Raw genomic sequence first — 19,700 nt, 5'->3', positions numbered from 1 at the left:
TAGCTAATTTATTGTTCTAACTTTCCAGTATTATTTTTAACAGAAAAACCATCAGATAGACATAAAATGTGAGAAATGTTAATTTTCCAATGTGTAACAGCGTAAAATATGACAATATTAAGGGGTAGGGGACGTACAAACCAATATAACTCGACGTTTATTCATTATAATTTATTCATTTTGGCATCAATTTATAGCTATTTGGTTGTTGTAATCTTTTGAAGCAAAATAACCATTAATTCTTTGCTGGATAGACATAAAATGTTAAACAATATAAATTTTTCATGTGTAGCAGCGTAAAATATGACAATATTAAGGTATAGGGGACATTCAAATCACCAAAACTCAAGTTTTATTGATGAAAATTAATTCATTTTGGTAACAATATGTAGCTAATTGATAGTTCTAACTTTCTAGTAATATTTTAAAAGCAATTAAACCGTTAGTTGTCAGGTAGATAGACATAAAAAGTACGAAAATGTTATTATTCCATGTCTAACAGCGTAAAATATGACAATATTAAGGGGTGTAGGGAACCTACAAATCTCCAAAACTCAAGTTTTAATGATGAAAATGAATTCATTTTGGTATCAGTATAGCTAATTGATAGTTCTAATTTTCTGGTATTAGTTTAAAAGCAATTAAACCATTAGTTGTCAGGTAATAGATAGACATAAATTGTACAAAAATGTTAATATTCATTAACATCGTAAAATGTGACAATATTAAGGGGTAGGGGACATACAAATCACCCCTGATCGGGAGTCGCTTGTCTTGAATTAATTATTTCTGACTTACCACCCCCCTTACCCTCCCACAAGGCTCATAATTATGCACAACCCCTAAGCAATGTCAACTCTCACGCATCACGCCAAGGTAAAATCATACGGATCGTCCAAAGAATAAAGTGAAAAAGAAAAAAACTGAATATTAACATGTGGCATTGGACGGCGCGGTATCCGGTATTGCAATAACAATTTTGTTTTAAAAAGTAGTTTAAGGGCTGGGGTATGAGCGTTTGGACAGTATTTATTTTGGGACATTAGAGCACATCAGACATATCGAATTGCATTCTGAATACGAAGAATGTCATTCTGATATCAAATAATTTTGAATTTTTGAAATTAGCAATTTAATACACATTTTATGGCAAATCATTAAAATTGATATTTTGATATTTAACAGTACTTGAAGTAAACTTTATAAATCTGATGATTTATACTTAAAGTGTATGTAGGTGGGATGAAAAGTTTACGATCAATTGAAAATTTTGACCTTTTTCAGTATTGAAGATATGGATTTTTTTCCCAAAACACCAAAAAAATTAGGTCTTTTTGGGAAAAAATCCATATCTTCAATATGAAAGGTCCAAATTTTCAATTGACCGTCGGCTTTTCCTTCCTGCTACATACACTTTAAGAATATATCATTAGATTTATATAATTTACTTCGAGGACTGTTATATATCAAAAATTTGAAAAATATCAAATTTTTATAATTTGTCATAAAATTTGTATTATATTGTAATTTTCAAAAAATGAAAATTATTTGATATCAGAAAGACATGCTTCGTATTCAGAATGCAATTCGATAGGTCTGAGGTGCTCTAAAAAAAAAAAAAAAATACTGTCGAAACACAATAAACGCCCATTTTAGATCCCTTAAGGGGGAGAAAAGATACATTTGGTTAAAAAAAATGTTTCTAGGTTATTATAGGCCCACAACCACCTACTTAAACAATTTTTTTAGTCGGCCGAGAAGTTGACAGCCCTGCGCGCATGCAGACTTGGGTCACCATGATTGTGCCTAATAATAATTAATAAAGCGCTGCGAATCGATCACCCGACTACCACGATACCGCTCTTTTTTTAGAAAGGACATTTAGATTGAATAATATATCTAGGTTAGTCCTTCAATCTTTTTAAAGCTAGGCCTACATCATATTACCTGGTTCCCCGGACTTGTTCTGTCATTATTCTCTTTCATTAATTTAACCATCATACGCGTCAAGTTAGCATACAGGTGCGCCGGCCAGCGGTAGCTGCCGACAAGAAAGTCACGACGCGTCGGGCGTGCCACCGCATTCCGCTGTGCGCTCCCACAAAATATGACCGCATCGGACCCCGATCGGATGGTACGAAAATTTTTGCCAATAAACCGTTTTGAAAGGATCGGTCCTTGTCAATATATCTGAGAACACTGCACACGTATTTTTTATTATGCGTTTAAGTTATCAAAACCGCATCATACCGATCAACAAGGCTTCCAAAGAGAATGACCGAGAATAGGTATAGAAAAACTATACGGTGACCGAGAATAGGAGTTTAGTGACCGAGAATAGGCGTTGTCGTCAACTTTGACCTTTTGACCTTGTACTTCCAATACAAGTTCAATGGAAGATGTCATGCAGGGTATGTTAAACCGGATGTTGTGGGTAATACACGTTCCCATATAGCTAACTTTTATAATTATTTACACAAGAAATAGAGCGGGTTGTTTCTTAAGTGACCGAGAATAGGCGTATTTACCCTATGCAGTATTGCCACTTGTTTTGTGTCGAGGCATGGCAACAGGTTTAAAAGGAGCCCAATCTTAACCGGAGTCATTGATTTCTGAGACAAACATTAACTAGGTAAAATCCAAGTGCTGTGTTACTGAGGGAGAGGGAGATGATTTCCCCCATGATTTGCAAAATGAGGGAAAGGGAGTAAAAAAGGAAGAGAAATGAGATGGAGAGATAGAAAAACTACATCTATTTATGTAAATTTTATGCTTTAAAAAATAGCTTTCTGCCTTGTACAAGTACCATAATTTTTTTGCAGTTCCTTTTTCTGGTGAAGGCACCAGATGAATTAATCTTCCTTTTACAATTAAGTAACAATTTAGTAATAAACCAATGTAGGTATGCCAAGGTACAGCTTGATTTTGTCATTTTTCACCTTCAAAAGTCAGCCCAGTTGTGTTGTTGAAATGCATTGTGGCAACCCTATGTATGTTTGCTTACCCTGTAAACAAATAAGGCATTGCTAGGTGTTTGTCATCTGCACCTGCTCAATAGCAATGATTGATTCTGGTGTACAATGTTTCAGTCACTCAAACATCCACTCATGTTCTTCTATCATGTTTATTAATGTAAAATGAAACCTGTGCATTAAATGTTCCATATTGAAATACAGTAAGCCAAAAAAATTAAGGTACCAGTTATGTTCACCTCCTGTATATCCCAAACAAAGACAGCTATATCATAATTGGAACCAGCAGCCAATAGCTGCATCCTTTAGCTCGAATTTAAGACCTCATTCGTTGAAATTGTTCAAGAAATAAAGACACGGCGATCCCAAAACCCAAGGTAGATAACAATTTAAAAGTTGCAGTTTGCTGCATTAAATGCCCTATTGATTTGTACACAAGCATTCGTGAACAAGAGAACTAGCGCTGCGCTTCCATTGATTAGCACCTTAAAACTAGCGCCTGCTTTCATTGATTAGAACACAAAAGTGCAACTTTTGATTTCGTTTCTTCATTAGGTTTTTAGATCACTGTGTCTTTAATTCTCAACCAATTTCAACAAATAAGGTCTTAAATCAGAGCTAAAGAGTGCAGGTATTGAATGCTTGTTTTAATTGTGACATATTTGTCTTTATTTAGGATATACAGGGGTGAACTGGTACCTTAATTCTTTGGCTTACTGTATTATGCTTTACTAGTTATTTGCGAATTTTATTTTGCATTCACCCATTTAAAACCTGAAAAGAAAATAATTTGATCATGTTTATTAAGATTAGAATGAATGAACATTCATGGGTAGAAATTGTGACTTTGAGGGATATCTAAATAAACAAGATAAGAGATTAAAAATACTAAACTATGGTCATGAGATGTTTACTTTTGCTAGGACATGTGAATATAGAAAGTATGTCAATTAAATGATTAGTTTGGTATTCATATTCAGGGTATCCCAAAAATTGCACTACCATTTTCAATGCTCATAAACCTAGTATTCCGCAACTGATGGCAAAAATAGAAGTATAAATTTAGGAAACTCATACAATTATTTTGGCACCAAATTTAACAAATAACCTTAATGAAATAATAAATAAATGGTGAAAAATTTGAGCATATTACTCCCGAAACCATACATTAATTTTACGACACATCACTGGATCTCAAGTATCCACTATCTAGACAAAAAAAAAGAAGTTGTTCTATATGAAAATGGTGTGTTGTATGCCACTATGAAGCACACGCCACACACATGTGACAACAATTTCCCTAATGTTCCTAGTAGCTTCCTGTAGAATCAGGATAATCCATCTTGTCAGCGTTATTAATGTTTGGTTTTACCACACGGGTAGGCAGAAGACAAATCACATATATTAAGGGCCAATGTGGTTCAATATAGCTACAATATTGCAGCTAGAAATAAAATATTCAATACAATCTTATAAATTGATCTGAAACATACACATAAGTTAGGAAATATTGGTATTCTGTAGCAATACAGTTACACTTTACTGCCAATACAACAGCAAAGGATGGAAGTAGTAATGTGATCACCTTCAATAAAATAATAGATCTGTAAAGTAAAGGTGTATTGTATAAAATGTTTTGCCAATTTTTTTTTAAGCGTAGTCATTGCATGTGCATGGAAGTATATAAAGAATATGGGAAGGTACATGAGAAAACTTTTTCATTTTTATCACCTCACCCAATACCAAGATAAAAACTCTTGATAGCTGTGAACTCACATAGTTTAATTGTGTCATTCAGTACTAATGCAGTGTAAAATAAATACAATTTTCTTTGATTAGATATGGTAAGCGTGCAAGAAGCATACCAGGACCTGGAGATGGCTGTATCTAACTCGATGTTTAAAGTACCACACATGGGTGAAAATTACACGGCTACTGGTATCAGGTAAGCTTAAAGAGGCAACTATTCAACTGATTTTGAAAAGTGTGAAGACCCCATATAAGTAAGTTTGATTGAAAGCAAGAAAGCCTAATACTTAAAAATATGTAATGTTTAAATATTGTACTCCCCTCACACTATTCAACCCCTGACAACTATTCATGCAAGGGGGTTGCTTATTATTTACTATAATACGTCCTGAAAGTCAAAGTTGATATTTTTTTACGCAAAACAATGTTATATTTCACAATACTAGAAATAAGAACTGCAGACATATCACAGTTATTGAAACTTAATGTGCAATAAAGTGGGCATCTAAACAAGTTGGTAAGCCCACAGGGATGTAAATTAAGGAAGCAATACAACAGGTTAGGTACAGCATTTGTTATCAAATACTTTTCATCTTATAACATACAAGTTTATATTGAAATATATGCCCTTAACATCATCATTATAAGAGATGATATTTGAAACCCAGTATGCTTACTTCATGTCCATTTGATAGGAGTATTTTGTGCTGTGTGTCAGGACTGCAAACAAGTAGTATATTACTCCTTACTGACAAACATGTGCCTGTCTATTGATCACAATTTATCCTAACTCTATTTATATACTTAAATCAGGCTTAATCCCAAATGTTCAGAATTTTGTCCCAGTTGGGATGGAAATCAGATCCCCAGAAGTTAATTTAAGATGAAGATTCATTCTCTCTATCCCGATTTTGCAAAGTCATTCAGTCCACATGAATAATAAAAGATATTCAGGACTCCACAGACAAAATAAAAGATATATGGAAAGTTATGATGAATTTAATGAACTGTTATGGTAAAATATACAAGGGGAAATGGACTATAGAAATAAGAGAGATGAAATTGGGAAGAGATTGAGATACGGACAGAGGAATAGAGAGAAATAGATCAACGGCAGAAGAAAATAGGATGAAGATTGAGTATGTGTGTGTGTATCTCAAAAGATCAAATTAAGAGTGGTGATCTGAAAAATTGAGAACACTAAGTTAAATTGATCAATATAAAATTATTGTGGGACAAAAACTTTTGAATTGGGAAGTTGTGTTTACCATGAGAATATATGTGACACGATGAAGGGAAATGAGTCGGATGTCGCTAATATTGATTTTGAGATATTGGCAAAGAAAGTGTTTAAATTCTTTTGTTTTATATTGTTTTCTACGGTTGATAAATTGATGTAACTTCGCAAAGAAAAGTCGTATCAACATGGGGTTTTCAGTTTCTGAAAGCTCTAAATGTCCTCTTAAGAAACTTATGTAAAACTCATTTTCGACCAGGGTCGACATGTAACTCATTCCCCTTGATCATGTCACATATAGCAGTACATTCAAGTGTTTACCAATATGCCAAGTATCAGTTCAGTTACTTGAGGTGTTGTGGTTATTTGTTCTTTTTTCCATACATCGCAAACTCATTCCAACTTTAAAGGGTTAAGCCTGTAGCTGTATTGAAAGCTTTAATCCAGCCTTTTCATATATATCCCTGATGTGTAAATTATAAATCAGCCCACGCAGTATTAGATAACAAGCCTGGATAAGATGGAAAGTTAGTTTGTTAGGAGTGTCTTACATCAAGTGGGTAGAATTTACAGGAAAGAATCCTATTGGCTGCTGTTTATTTGATCATGTTGAGATGCTTCCTGAAGCACAGAGCTGTATGTTGTTTGAAATGAGTTGACAACTTTGAGCGAATGATAAGAAAATGTGTAATATTAGGGGTGTATTTTGTCAACTACCTGCAAAGGTTGTACTTTTCAGATAAAATCCTGCTTTGGGTACCTTTCAGATACAATCCTGATTATGAAGTAAAATTTGTTGTGCAAGTGCTCTTAATTCCTGTTTAGTGGTAGCTTATGTTTTGCTCAAAAGGGCAAATCCTGAGTTTAATAGGGTATTTTTTGAAAATCTCTGGCCTCACCCACGACACACACACACCCCCTACATGTACAGGACCGGCAAACAGGGTCATGTTTCTGATTTCTGCACCTAACCAGGGACGTTAACCCCAATGTTAACCCACAACCCCGGATCAACTGGGACTGATTTTTATATCCACAATAGGACACATACTCTCAAATGCATTTTTTAGGCTGTTTGCATGCACTTGCACATTTGAGCTAAATGGGGATGGTCCCGGATGTAGTAACATCCATTGTTGAAATGTCAAGTTTCATAAAAAACGTCAGTGTTTGACAGCAAACACATACGCACCCCCGCACATTTTATGGAAAAGAAATGCTAATCTATTTTATATGGAAATGTTACAATATGGCTTTAACATACATTTCCCACTTAACAACCCACCCACACACACAAAACCATTTTATTTGAGCTCTCCTTGTTTTATGTCATTTTTGTAAGAAACATGATGAGAGATTGTAATGCAAACATATCAATTCACATGAGAGTTAGTTTCTGATGTGTTTTTACATGAGTACACACTTAGAGATAATCCAAACAGATACTATGTGGACATATCAGAATATCTTGATGTTGTTGAAGTAGATGTGTCAGCTGAAAAGTACCACTATCTGACTGCACAATCAGATTCCTCAATGGAGTGCCTAATATGGCATTACACAGCCATTTTCATGCATGAAACTATCCTTTCACTGTGCAAGCTTTTTTCACTTCCCGACTAGATCCCGAGCAAATCCTAGTCATTTTGTATTTTGTTCACCACAAGTACAAAATAACCTGATAAAATAGTCCTTGATCCAAACCAAACTAGCAGTATCCATTTTCAACCCTAAATTTCCCAACAATTTCCAGACCAGCACCAAAACAAAATTATTTGTTACAAGTTTAATCTACACTACTAAAAAATGTAAAGGATCAGACTGTCAATGGTGATTTTCATTCATTCTTTGGTGTCTTTCGTGGTGCTGACCAGAGTGTTTATCAGTGTCATGGGACTTCAATACTTGGTATTGCAGGTGTTCTGTTGCCTAAACAATATGGAATGAAATGTCATTCATCTGATTTACAATGTTTAAAAATGTTAATAAATAAGTCTGATCCTTCCTGTACTTTCAAATTTAAATTTACAAGAAACTGTCCTAAAGATTTGAAATTCTGGTAAGATTTGTGATAACTGCACCCTACAAGAATGATGTGTTTTCGAGTGCTTATCCATGATTTACTTAAAATATAATCCAAATACTCATTGTAAAAATGTCAAAGGTCATGTTTTGACCTCCACAGGGATCAAATCCTGTAAAATGCTGGAATTTAAATCAAAATGGTCTCAAATTGTTCCTCTTGCAAAAATAATTCAAATAAAGAATAGCTCAAATGTTTTGTTACCAAGGTAACAGGATCAATTCCCAATTCCCCATTGATCTTTAATGACCGTGACCTATTTTGCGATGTTACCTATGTAATGAAACATCCCAGATGGTGCTATGACTAGAGATATGAGCAATTTTTGAATGTGACCCCTGTATAACTTTGACATCCATCTTGGAAATAAATTTTTGTTGGCCCTTATTCCAAATTTGTTACTTATATCAACAGCTACATCTCTGCCAATTTCTGTACTTTTGTCAAATGCACAATAGATTCACCATTCTGCAGCACTAATTAATCAAAATTAAATAAATTTTTAATTGGATAATTAATTGGATATACATTCATTTGACAAATTGCATGATATTTTGCCGCCAGGAAACCATTTTTGTAATGAACGCAATAATTAAAAAAACATTTAATGTAAAATGCAAATCCATAAACCATTTTACCTAATGCACTTTTGTGAAGCCATCAAGTTAATGGATCCATACAACATCAATCAGTTCAATATTCTTATCTGTGATATGCTGAGAACGCCAGCACAATTTGGCTCTTATTCAATAGATATGAATATTTTATGTCGCAGACAAAAATTAAATATGCAAGAAGTTCAACACTTCTTTTGCCTGTATTTCAACATCAATTTTAACAACAAACATCTCATTTTGTTTGACTGGATCACATAATTATAGTTTGTATGCAATTGTCATTTACCATAGCAACGGTGTTTAATCTGCACAAACAAGATAAATCATTTCTTTTCAGTATTGTGGTTTTTCACAATGGAGCTTGAATTTGCGATTACAAACAGACAAAGAATGTATTGCATGACTCTCATACAAGAGCTTATAGACTAGGAGCCCAGACAATTTATTCAGCTCAGAAGAGACAAAAGGTTTGATGGTCTGATTATGTTAGTATAGGCCCAAGATTCAATATTCCATATTGCTGCCGGGTCACAGCCTGTACGTTCAGCCTGGGGGTCACAAAGTAGGGGGCCAAAAAATGCATTTATTCAGCTCAAGAGAGACATGGACAAAACTTGTTGGATATCACTCCCAGGAGGATACTTTTCATGCCTATAGCAATGACAGCAATTTTGGCCTGTACGGGGCCCCAGACAGTAGCCCCAAAGGGGCCCGCCCATATGGTGTTATTCAGCTGAAGAGAGACAAGGATGAATCTTTTTGCATTGGAACTATTACACATTTGGGCGCACAAAAATACCAATGACAGCAACTTTTTCCTGTACGGGGGCCCAGACAGTAGCCTCAAAGGGCCCAATGTCCCATAGCTGATTTATTCAGCTGAAGAGAGACATGGCTGAATCTTTTTGCATGGGAACTATTACCCATTGGGGCTTACAAAAATACCAATGACAGCAACTTTTGCCTGTACGGGGGCCCAGACAGTAGCCTCAAAAGGCCCGATGCCCCATAAACTGTTATTCAGCTGAAGGAAGACATGGATAAATCTTTTTGCATTGGAACTATTACACATTGGGGTACACAAAAATACCAATGACAGCAACTTTTGCCTGTACGGGGGCCCAGACAGTAGCCTCAAAGGGCCGATGCCCCATAACAGGTTATTCAGCTGAAGGAAGAAATGGGTGAATTTTTTTGCATTGCAACTATTACCCTTTGGGGTTTACAATAAACCTAATGACACTACATGACAGCAACTTTTTCCTGTACAGGGGCCCAGACAGTAGCTTCAAAGGAAAGGGCCCGATGCCCCATTACTGGTTATTCAGCTGAAGAGACACATGGGTGGATCTTTTTACTATTACCCATTGGGGATTACAAAAATACAAAGGACAGCAGCTTTTTCTTGTACGGGCCCTATACAGTAGCCTCAAGGGGCCCAATATCCCAAAACTTGTTATTCAGGTGAAGAGACACATGGGTGGATATTTTTGAATTGGAACTTTTGCACATGGGGGTCAACAAAATACCAATGACAGCAACCTTTTCCTGTACATGGGCCCAGACAATAGCCTCAAAGGGCCCAATATCCCATAACTTTATATTCAACTGAAGAAACATAGACATGTGAGTGGATCTTTTTGAATTGGAATTATTGCACATTGAGGTCTAAAACATACCAATGACAGCAACTTTTTTCCTGTACTGGGGGCCCAGACAGTTGCCTTAAAGGCCCGATGTCACATAAGTGATCGATTTATTCAGCTGAAGAGACACATGGATGAATCTTTTTGCATTAGAACTATTACCCATAATTAGCATGATTAGGGTTAACACACTTTTCCTGTACATGGACCCAGACAGTAGCCTGAAAGGGCCCGATGTCCCATAACTGGTTATTCAGCTGAAGAAACACATGGATGAATCTTTTTGTAATGGAAGTATTACCCATTGGGGTTTGTAAAAATACCAATGCCAGCAACTTCTTCCTGTACGGGAGCTCAGACAGTAGCCTCAAAGGGCCCGATGTCCCATAACTGGTTTATTCAGCTGAAGAAACACATGGATGAATCTTTTTGCAATGGAACTATTACTCATTGGGGTTTGCAAAAATACCAATGCCAGCAACTTATTTCCTGTACGGGAACCCAGACAGTAGCCTCAAAGGGCCCGATAGCCCATAAATTCTAACACCCTGTCTGGTAAGTCCATCAGAGTTGATATACCAGTGTTGCAGAATGGGCGCCAAGTCTACACTACATCAAAAGTCAGAGCTGAAACATTTTGCCAGACCTTTGACGCTATAAAATGTTAGCTTCCCCGCACAAAAAATCTGCTCCTGAAGTTCAGCTTCAGCAACATGCTCAAAGGTCCTGATGAAATCATTGCAAGCGTCCTGAAGGAATACAGCGCAGAACTGGCAAGACCACTCAGTCTGCTGTTTGAGCTTTGCTTCTCCAAGGGAGCTTTTCCAAGCCAGTGGAATACTGCATTTTCATCCCTATTTATAAGAGATCGAAGTCTAAATCATCTATGTACCTCTGCTCTGCATCACCAGCAAGAGCAAGGAGGCTGTTGTACAGAACCAACTTCAGAATTACCTCCTTGAAAACCAACTGATATCAGATAGACAGTTTGGATTTAGGCCATACCACAATATAACTAACCCAAGAGTGGTCCAACTTCCTGGACAGAGGCAACGACCTGCGTCCTGACTGCCCTGGATATCAAAGGAGCATTCAATAATGTCTGTCATAATGGAATATGATCATGGCAAAAGGAATATACTGACAAGCTGCTCATCTGGATTAGTAGCTACCTGACAGATCATTCCATCAAAGTTGTCTGTATCTGGCCATCCTCCATTACGGGTCAATATTGAACCCACTTTTATTCTCTGTCTTCATTGATGACCTGGGTGATGAGTGTGAAACCCAATTCTACATCAATGCAGATGATTCCACCTTGTTTTGTGAGGTTACATCTAGAGACAGTCTGGCTAGCCTAAACAGAGACCTGGAGAAAATGAGGATCTGGGCAGATAGGCATGACAGACGGATGGTGACCTTCGAGACATCGAAGCGTAAGGCAATGGCAATACGGTATCAAAAAGAGGAATCCAACCAAGATAAATATTCTGTTTGGTACCACCACACTGTGTGAGAAGGAGGAGCTGGGGATCCGGGGAGTCACAGTCGACAGAAAAGTACAATTCTAACGTCTTATACAGAGCAGGACAGAAGGTGGGCGCTCTGAGGAGAGTTGCAAATAAACTTGATGTCAGAGAGGCTTCAGAGGCAGAGCAACTGTTTACAAGGCTAAAGTTTGCAGTGTGATGAAAGACGCCTCACTGTCTAAGATGAGTGCCAGCACACCCACTCTAGGATTACTAGACTCTATCCAGAGGAAGGACCTTGAATCATAAGCGTGAGCGAAGAGGAAGCAAGTACAGAGCTGAACATCACATCTCTCCATCAAAAAGCGTCAAGTGGCTGCAACAACAGTCCTTTATAAAATGCACACCAGCTTGTTCCCACCAGATCAGCTACCAAAGTCATTTGAAGACAGAAGGGCTACCTGCTCAAGCCAGTCCATACCTTACCATGCTCTCAAAGTACCAGTTTCTAGAACCATACCTACTGGCAGGACCTTCACCCACAATTCAGTTCACCATTGGAATAGCCTACGAGATGGGGTAGTCGGAGACATATCTGACTATGGAGCACCATCCTTCAAGAGCAGCGTGCATAAGGATCTTATTTCACATGTCTGATGCTTTACCCTTTACACTTGTTGTTCCTAAGCTACGGTGAACCACTGGTAGGGAAATGTGGTTTTCTTTTATATACTGCCTATATAATCGAGTGCCTTGAAATGTGTCATTCTTCGTGGGCTATTGTTCACTTTAGTATTTATAAACCATTAAAAACGTTTTTCAGCCAAAGAGACACACAGATCTTTTTGAATTGGAACTATTGTATATTGGGGTTTACAAAAATACCAATGACAGTAACATTTTCCTATTCGGGGGCCCAAACAGTAGCCTCAAAGGACCCGATGTCCCATATTGTCAATATGCAATAGTTCCAAATCAAAAAGATCCATTCATGTGTCTATTTGGCTGAATAACCAGTTTGGGACATCAAACCCTTTGAGGCTACTGTCTGGGCCCCCGTACAGGAAAAAAGTTGCTATCCTTGGTATTTTTGTAGACCCCAATGTACCATCCAAGTGTCTTTTCAGCTGAATAACCAGTTATGGGATATCGGGCCCATTGAGGCTACCGTCTGGGCCCCCGTACAGGAAAAAGTTGGTGTCATTGGTATTTTTGTATACCCAATGGGTAATTCAAAAGATTCATCCGTGTGTCTCTTCAGCTGAATGGGTAGTTCATTGGTAGATCACCAGCGCGGAGTCTAATTTCATCCTTCTTAAGATAAGCACTCCTGGTGTAGTTGTCTCTTGGAAGATGACAAAATTTGAAAAATCAGTTATAGGACATTGGGCCCTTTGGAAAATTAGACAAATCAGTTATGGGACATTGGGCCCTTTGAGGCTACTGTCTGGGCCCCTGTACAGGAACAAAATGTTGTCATTGTATTTGTGTGCACCCCAATGTGTAATAGTTCCAATTGAAAAAGATTCAACCATGTCTCTCTTTAGCTGAATAAATCAGTTATTGGACATTGGGCCCTTTGAGGCTACTGTCTGGGCCTCCTAACAGAAAAAAGTTGCTGTCATTGGTATTTTGTGCACCACAATGTGTAATAGTTCCAATGCAAAAAGATTTATCCATGTCTTCCTTCAGCTGAATAACCTGTTATGGGGCATTGGGCCCTTTGAGGCTACTGTCTGGGCCCCGTACAGGGAAAAGCTGCTGTCATTGGTATTTTTGTGCACCCCAATGTGTAATAGTTCCAATGCAAAAAGATTTATCCATGTCTTCCTTCAGCTGAATAACCTGTTATGGGGCATCTGGCCCTTTGAGGCTACTGTCTGGGCCCCCGTACAGGAAAAAGTTGCTGTCATTGGTATTTTTGTAAACCCCAATGGGTAATAGTTCCAATGCAAAAAGATTCATCCATGTCTCTCTTTAGCTGAATAAATCAGCTATGGGACATTGGGCCCTTTGAGGCTACTGTCTGGGCCCCCGTACAGGAAAAAGTTGCTGTCATTGGTATTTTTGTGCTACCCAATGTGTAATAGTTCCAATGCAAAAAGATTCATCCTTGTCTCTCTTCAGCTGAATAACACCATATGGGCGGGCCCCTTTGGGGCTACTGTCTGGGGCCCCGTACAGGCCAAAATTGCTGTCATTGCTATAGGCATGAAAAGTATCCTCCTGGGAGTGATATCCAACAAGTTTTGTCCATGTCTCTCTTGAGCTGAATAAATGCATTTTTGGCCCCTACTTTGTGACCCCCAGGCTGAGCGTTACAGGCTGTGACCCGGCAGCAATATGGAATATTGAATCTTGGGCCTATACTAACATAATCAGACCATCAAACCTTTTGTCTCTTCTGAGCTGAATAAATTGTCTAACAAGTCATGCCTTGAAAAGACTTGTAGTCATGACAGAGCAACATAATTTGATATACACATTACACACATATGAATACAACCCAATTAATTTGCAAAATGTAGGATACTGGTGTTTACATATAATAATGAAGTTTGAACACATCAAGAATTTGGAATGCATTTTTGTCAATAAAATGTTGAGAAATGAAGTGAATACATGAGCAGACACTATTAAATATTACCCTGGGATATTGAAAATAGAAATACAGAGCCACAGTGAGCACATGTATGGGACTATGATCTAACAAAATTTGGTAATTGATGGCTTATTATCATTTTACTGAAAGGGTAATTTACTATAGATCGATATGAATCTGCTGGGATAAATCTCTCATAAATTATGCAGTGTGCTGGGTTCCAACTTGTACATGCCATGTTTTGATACAGTCACCCAAAGTTACCATTGTGAAAAAAAAAATTTTACTAAAGATCTTGACACTATTAAAAGACCATCATATTGTTTTAAGGCAGGAAAGAAAATGACCTGGTGGTGTTTGTACTCAAATATTGAGACAAATAAAGCAGACACACAAGAATACTGGTATAGGTTCTATAAAGGAGATCAAGGCTTGATATAAAGTGGTCATTTCTGCCCCATGTGAATGAATTTTCTTAGGAGGAAAATGGTCAAAACATTGAGTTTTGATATTATAATAATTGGCCCTGACTCAAGAACTGTGTGGCCCTATGGAAATGTAAATGCAATTATTGGCTTCCTTGTATCACATTGTAGTAATATTAAGAAGTACTCTGTAAATTTTTAGTTAAAAGTCTAAAACTGGAAAAATATGGCTACTTGATGAAAAGATTCAATTTATATTATGATTGTTTTTGGACAAATCTGTGAAAGACAGGGATAATAAAGACACACAGTTATATGTCACTTTGCAATTGCCAATCCCCTCTCCCCTTATTTGTTGATGTTCATTTCCTGTCCATTTTTAATTTCAAAAGATGGTAACCAGCAGTGGGTAACATGGCTTGTAGAGAGTGGATTGGAGTGACTTGTAGACTGCAGTGTGCAAAATTATTCAATGTGCACACACATATTTCAATAAGTCGCCCTTTATGGAGTCAAAAATGGGGAAACTTTTAATTTTGATATACCCTTTCCCTAGTTTTCACCACAATTTTTAACTCCATACAATTATTCAGGGATCCTTTTATGCGTTAACCATCGTGTACATGTATACGCATGCGACGTCAAGCATGTGCATAGGACCTTGTGGAAAATAATATGCGTTGGACGCCTGGCAGTACGCTTACTTTGTAAAAAGGAAATCTGGAAAAAATCATAATTTCCTTAATCCCACATGTTTTTGTAGAAGCAAGGGCACAGACCAACATCCAAGACCACCCTGTGTTGCTTACCAATGCACTTGACAGATCAAACAACCTTTCTATTTTACTTCAAATAAGATAAACATGTTTGTCTTTTCTCCCTTTTTTCCCACAACAGGATTTTAAGCCCGTCTTCACCAGTAACCATGCCTTACACTACCAACAATATGGATGGTAACTCCCGCAATTCCACTGTAAGCGTGATCATTGGAGTTGCAGTTGGTATAACCATGCTCCTAATTGTGGCTATCTATATATGTTGCAAGAAGAATACTAACAATGCAGTGGGACCTGCACCAGATGATGAGGAGATGACCCCACATAGGATGTATATTGTAGGTGATGGAAGTAATAATGGGCAAATATGATGCAAGATCTCATCATTTCTTGCTTTCTAGGCAAATATGTGACTCGTTATAGGAGGGCGTTATAGGAGGTGCGGGCGTTATAGGAGGTGCATAACAAATCATCTGCTTTTTGTCCTGGGGTGGGTGGGAGGCACTCAAATATAAATGTTTGTACCTGTGGCTACTGGACAGGAAAGTAGGTTATCGCAGTGACATATTTCTTGAGAAAGTGAGAGGGTCATTTTGTGTAGATCTGCAAAATGAGTGAGTACCGTAATTGGATGACATCATAGATGTTGTAGAAAACTGTGACAACTCTGCTGCAAATTTTAGGATGAAGAAAAATTTGTAGCAAAAGAATACGTAAGTGGTATATGATGGTAAACCAGGGTCATTTGGTTAAAAATATATATAAAAAAGGGGGGGTGGTTATTGGGTGTGAGATTTCTCCTGAAATGGGTGAATATTGACAGTAGGGCTGTTGCAGAGTAGTACTTTCATTGTCGGCAATCCAATCGTCAAATCTCAATATCCGACGTCGTCAAAATATTAAGTTCAGAGACCATGTTATATGTCGTTTATTTACATTAAAATATTACTATCCCATATACGCAGCAATATTGGGATTGAAATGAATAGATAATCTGCACCACTTGCGAACGAAAATAGAAAACTGATGCAGTTATTTCATTGTAAATAATGGCGATATTAAGCTTATCTCTGATAATTTTAGTGACTAGTGTTTTGTCGACAAATGGTCCATGCTTGTTGACGATCTAAAAATTGCTTTGTCAACAATATTGTCGACAACAGCCCTAATTGACAGGTACATGTTTGCCCCTGGGGCAGTTTGTCAAATGTTCAGCTCATATAAAATATGTAAGTGAGTTGATTTGAAGGTAATAAGATATAAGGAGGTAATTGTAAATGTATTGTTTTATTGCTGTTCAATAACATGTCTTTCTAGTGCATTTAATTTGAATGCAGATTTGGGCACAGCTATATTGGAACACATGAACATTTTTAAATGCTTAAAAGCATGTGTGTGGGTGTGTTCTCATATATGTATTTTTCTCTCCAAAGCAGGTTTAGAGAATCACTCGGGTCTTAAATTTGGGATAGCCACTTCAACAGGACCATTATTTTGTCAATTTGTTCTATAAAACTACAGCCGAAGGGAAGAACTTTTGATGAGCTGCAATCTGTTGGCAAGTTATACAGAAACGGAATGGAGAATATTTTGATCTGCATTGGTCTACCTTGAGAATATATAAAATGTGTAGTGTATGTGTACTTAATGTTTGTAGTATTATGTGAAGTGTTTTATTACTAATATGTTCATTCACTTTTTGTAGCAAAAATGAAATATTTTATTAACCATTTGTAAATATTTTTGCAAGACAAAGTAAGCAGTAGGCCTAACTTTATCATGTGACAGGTCATTTTTGAAACTCAGAACTAACTATTGGTGTGCCTTTGCTTCATTTTTATATACTTCTTTAAACCTGTACATATGACTGACTATTAGATATGTATTTTTATATCTATTTTGTATATTTATGAAAGAAATCTAATTTTAATAGATTGTTTGGTGTAAATATATTTATTCATGTTTTGCTACATTTTATACAGATAATGTATTGTAATGTTTTATGCTACTTGAAAAATGATGTAATACCATACCATTATCCCAGCAAACACGAAATGTTTTAAAACGTTATAAAGGTGTTCTAAATGTGTTTTATTTTTGTTAAAAATGTTTTAATAATGAAATGTCAGGTTATATAACGGTCATGAAAACGTTTTTTAAATGTTTTATATGAAAAACACTACAACAACATTTCAAAATGTTTTAAAAATGTTATTGTAAAATATTTTTTTTGCAAACGTTTTGGCAAAATATTTTGTTAATACTTTACATTCATAATCTCATGAATATACGCAATGCTTGAGATCCAATCGTATTTTATTATTTGTAAACATGCTGACGCATAAATGGAGGTCGTTAATATCTCACAATTGACCGCAACTTACGTAATTGTTCCAATCTTGCAAATAAATAACCTGCGTTTGCGTATCGTTTCTTAAGGCGCAAACAAGGACACGTAATCACTGTGAATAAGCTGCATACATGTTGATCACATATTAAATGCGCATTAAAACAGTGAATGGAAGATGTGCTATCCATTTTCAAAATTGTGTGAAATTATCAGGGTTTGTGTTGGGCCTCAGTATTTCGGAAAATTACCTCGGCCCAAAACAAACCCCTCCAATTTCACCCAATGACCTCAAAACAGATTATTGTCTAATTATGTTAGAATATTCTGCAGCAAGTTTTCAAACATATTTATGGATGTTACACGTTTCTCAGCCTTTATATAACCCCACATTTAAACATATTAGTCAAGGAAAATTGCGGTATGGGTGTGCAGTTGCATAATAATGTAATTTTTAAGTAAAACAGGGATGTGTAGATTCAGAATCCCCCGGGAACAAATTGAGTTCAAGGTCAAGGGTCACACAAGGGGTTAAAATTTTAAAATAGTTAAATTAAGTTACAAAATAACACACATTTTTCTTTGGGTCCTTTAAGGAGTAAAAAGGTCAATGATCATATATAATGCCTAATTAATGGTATATGTCAAAATAGGTCAGAGGGTAAAAATAAAATTGTACATGGGTAAAATTTTCATAATGCTCCAATTGCAATGCAAATGGTCTCAAATTATCTGTCTTGATAAAATGAAACACAAAATAAATAGTTTGCCTTATCTACAAAGTCTAGATTTTACGCTATGACCTCTGATCTGTCAAGGTAACATATACTGTATAGAATATATGAGTGTACATTCTGATTCCAGAATAAGATGACTTCTTAGATATAAGCAAACTATACCTTTTTGTATTAATTTGTGATGGCGAATATTTGATTCTATGTTTATTCAATTTGCAGCATTTTGAAAATTTAAACCCTGTACATTGTTAAATGTATTAATACCCTTTGACCTATTTTGACCTATACCTCATTGACTAGGCATCTTGGAGATACACGACCATTGGCTTTATTAGGCCACTAACAGTCAATTTTGAGTTTCCCGTCACATAATTTCTGAAAACAAGTGAGGTAACTTTTTCATTATTCATTATATGACCAACACGCATGTAAAATGTGTTCAGAGATGCCAGTCAGTGTTGTCAAAAATCTTGAAATGGCAAAAAAAAACCTGAAAAATGTACCGCTCACTCACTTGAAGATGGATGTTTAGCCTAAATGAGATTCAAAAGTATATTAAAAAGAGTCTGCAAGGTTGACAGCAAAATGTATGTTTTGATTTTGATTTTTCTTTTTTGCAAATATAACTAGTTTTTATCGTTATTTTTTGGAAAATCACAATAATGAATTCAAGTGAGGGTCAGAAAATGAAGTGAGAGCGGGTGACGGGAAACTCAAAATCGACTTTTATTGGCCTTATTCCTTAGTCTTACCATTTTAAAATGTAAGGGCGTTTTGTGCATAATATGGACATTTTTTACTAAAACATCTTTTCTTGGAGTTCACTTTTGACAACATCTCGATTTTTGTGACAAGATAATTCGTAAAATATGCAAGCAGAATGTAAATTTTTTGTACTATCGTTTAGAGCACATCAAAGTCTAGGGAAGGTTTTCTCACTTTTTGAAATTAAAAGTTATAAACAAAAATGTACACCATTATGTGCAACATTTTGCTGATCATACAGCTCAACTTACCGTACTTTGCCTACATTCGACCTT

General features: G+C 36.4%; 1 protein-coding gene across 1 annotated transcript in view; it reads left to right on the top strand.

Annotated features, from left to right (window-relative positions):
* LOC140152608 (ciliated left-right organizer metallopeptidase-like) overlaps window positions 1-19,075 on the top strand; it is a 58,028-nt gene extending 38,953 nt beyond the window's left edge. Inside the window, exons 16-17 of the mRNA XM_072175022.1 lie at window positions 4,812-4,917; window positions 15,698-19,075. Coding sequence (XP_072031123.1) covers window positions 4,812-4,917; window positions 15,698-15,947 — 356 coding nt within the window. The 3' untranslated portion in view covers window positions 15,948-19,075. The remainder of the gene's footprint in view (window positions 1-4,811; window positions 4,918-15,697) is intronic.
* The last annotated feature ends 625 nt before the right edge of the window (window positions 19,076-19,700 follow it).

This window comes from Amphiura filiformis, chromosome 5, assembly GCF_039555335.1.
Source record: "Amphiura filiformis chromosome 5, Afil_fr2py, whole genome shotgun sequence".
In the NCBI taxonomy this organism is placed as follows: Eukaryota; Metazoa; Echinodermata; class Ophiuroidea; order Amphilepidida; family Amphiuridae; genus Amphiura; species Amphiura filiformis.
This window is presented reverse-complemented; position numbering and strand designations above follow the sequence as displayed.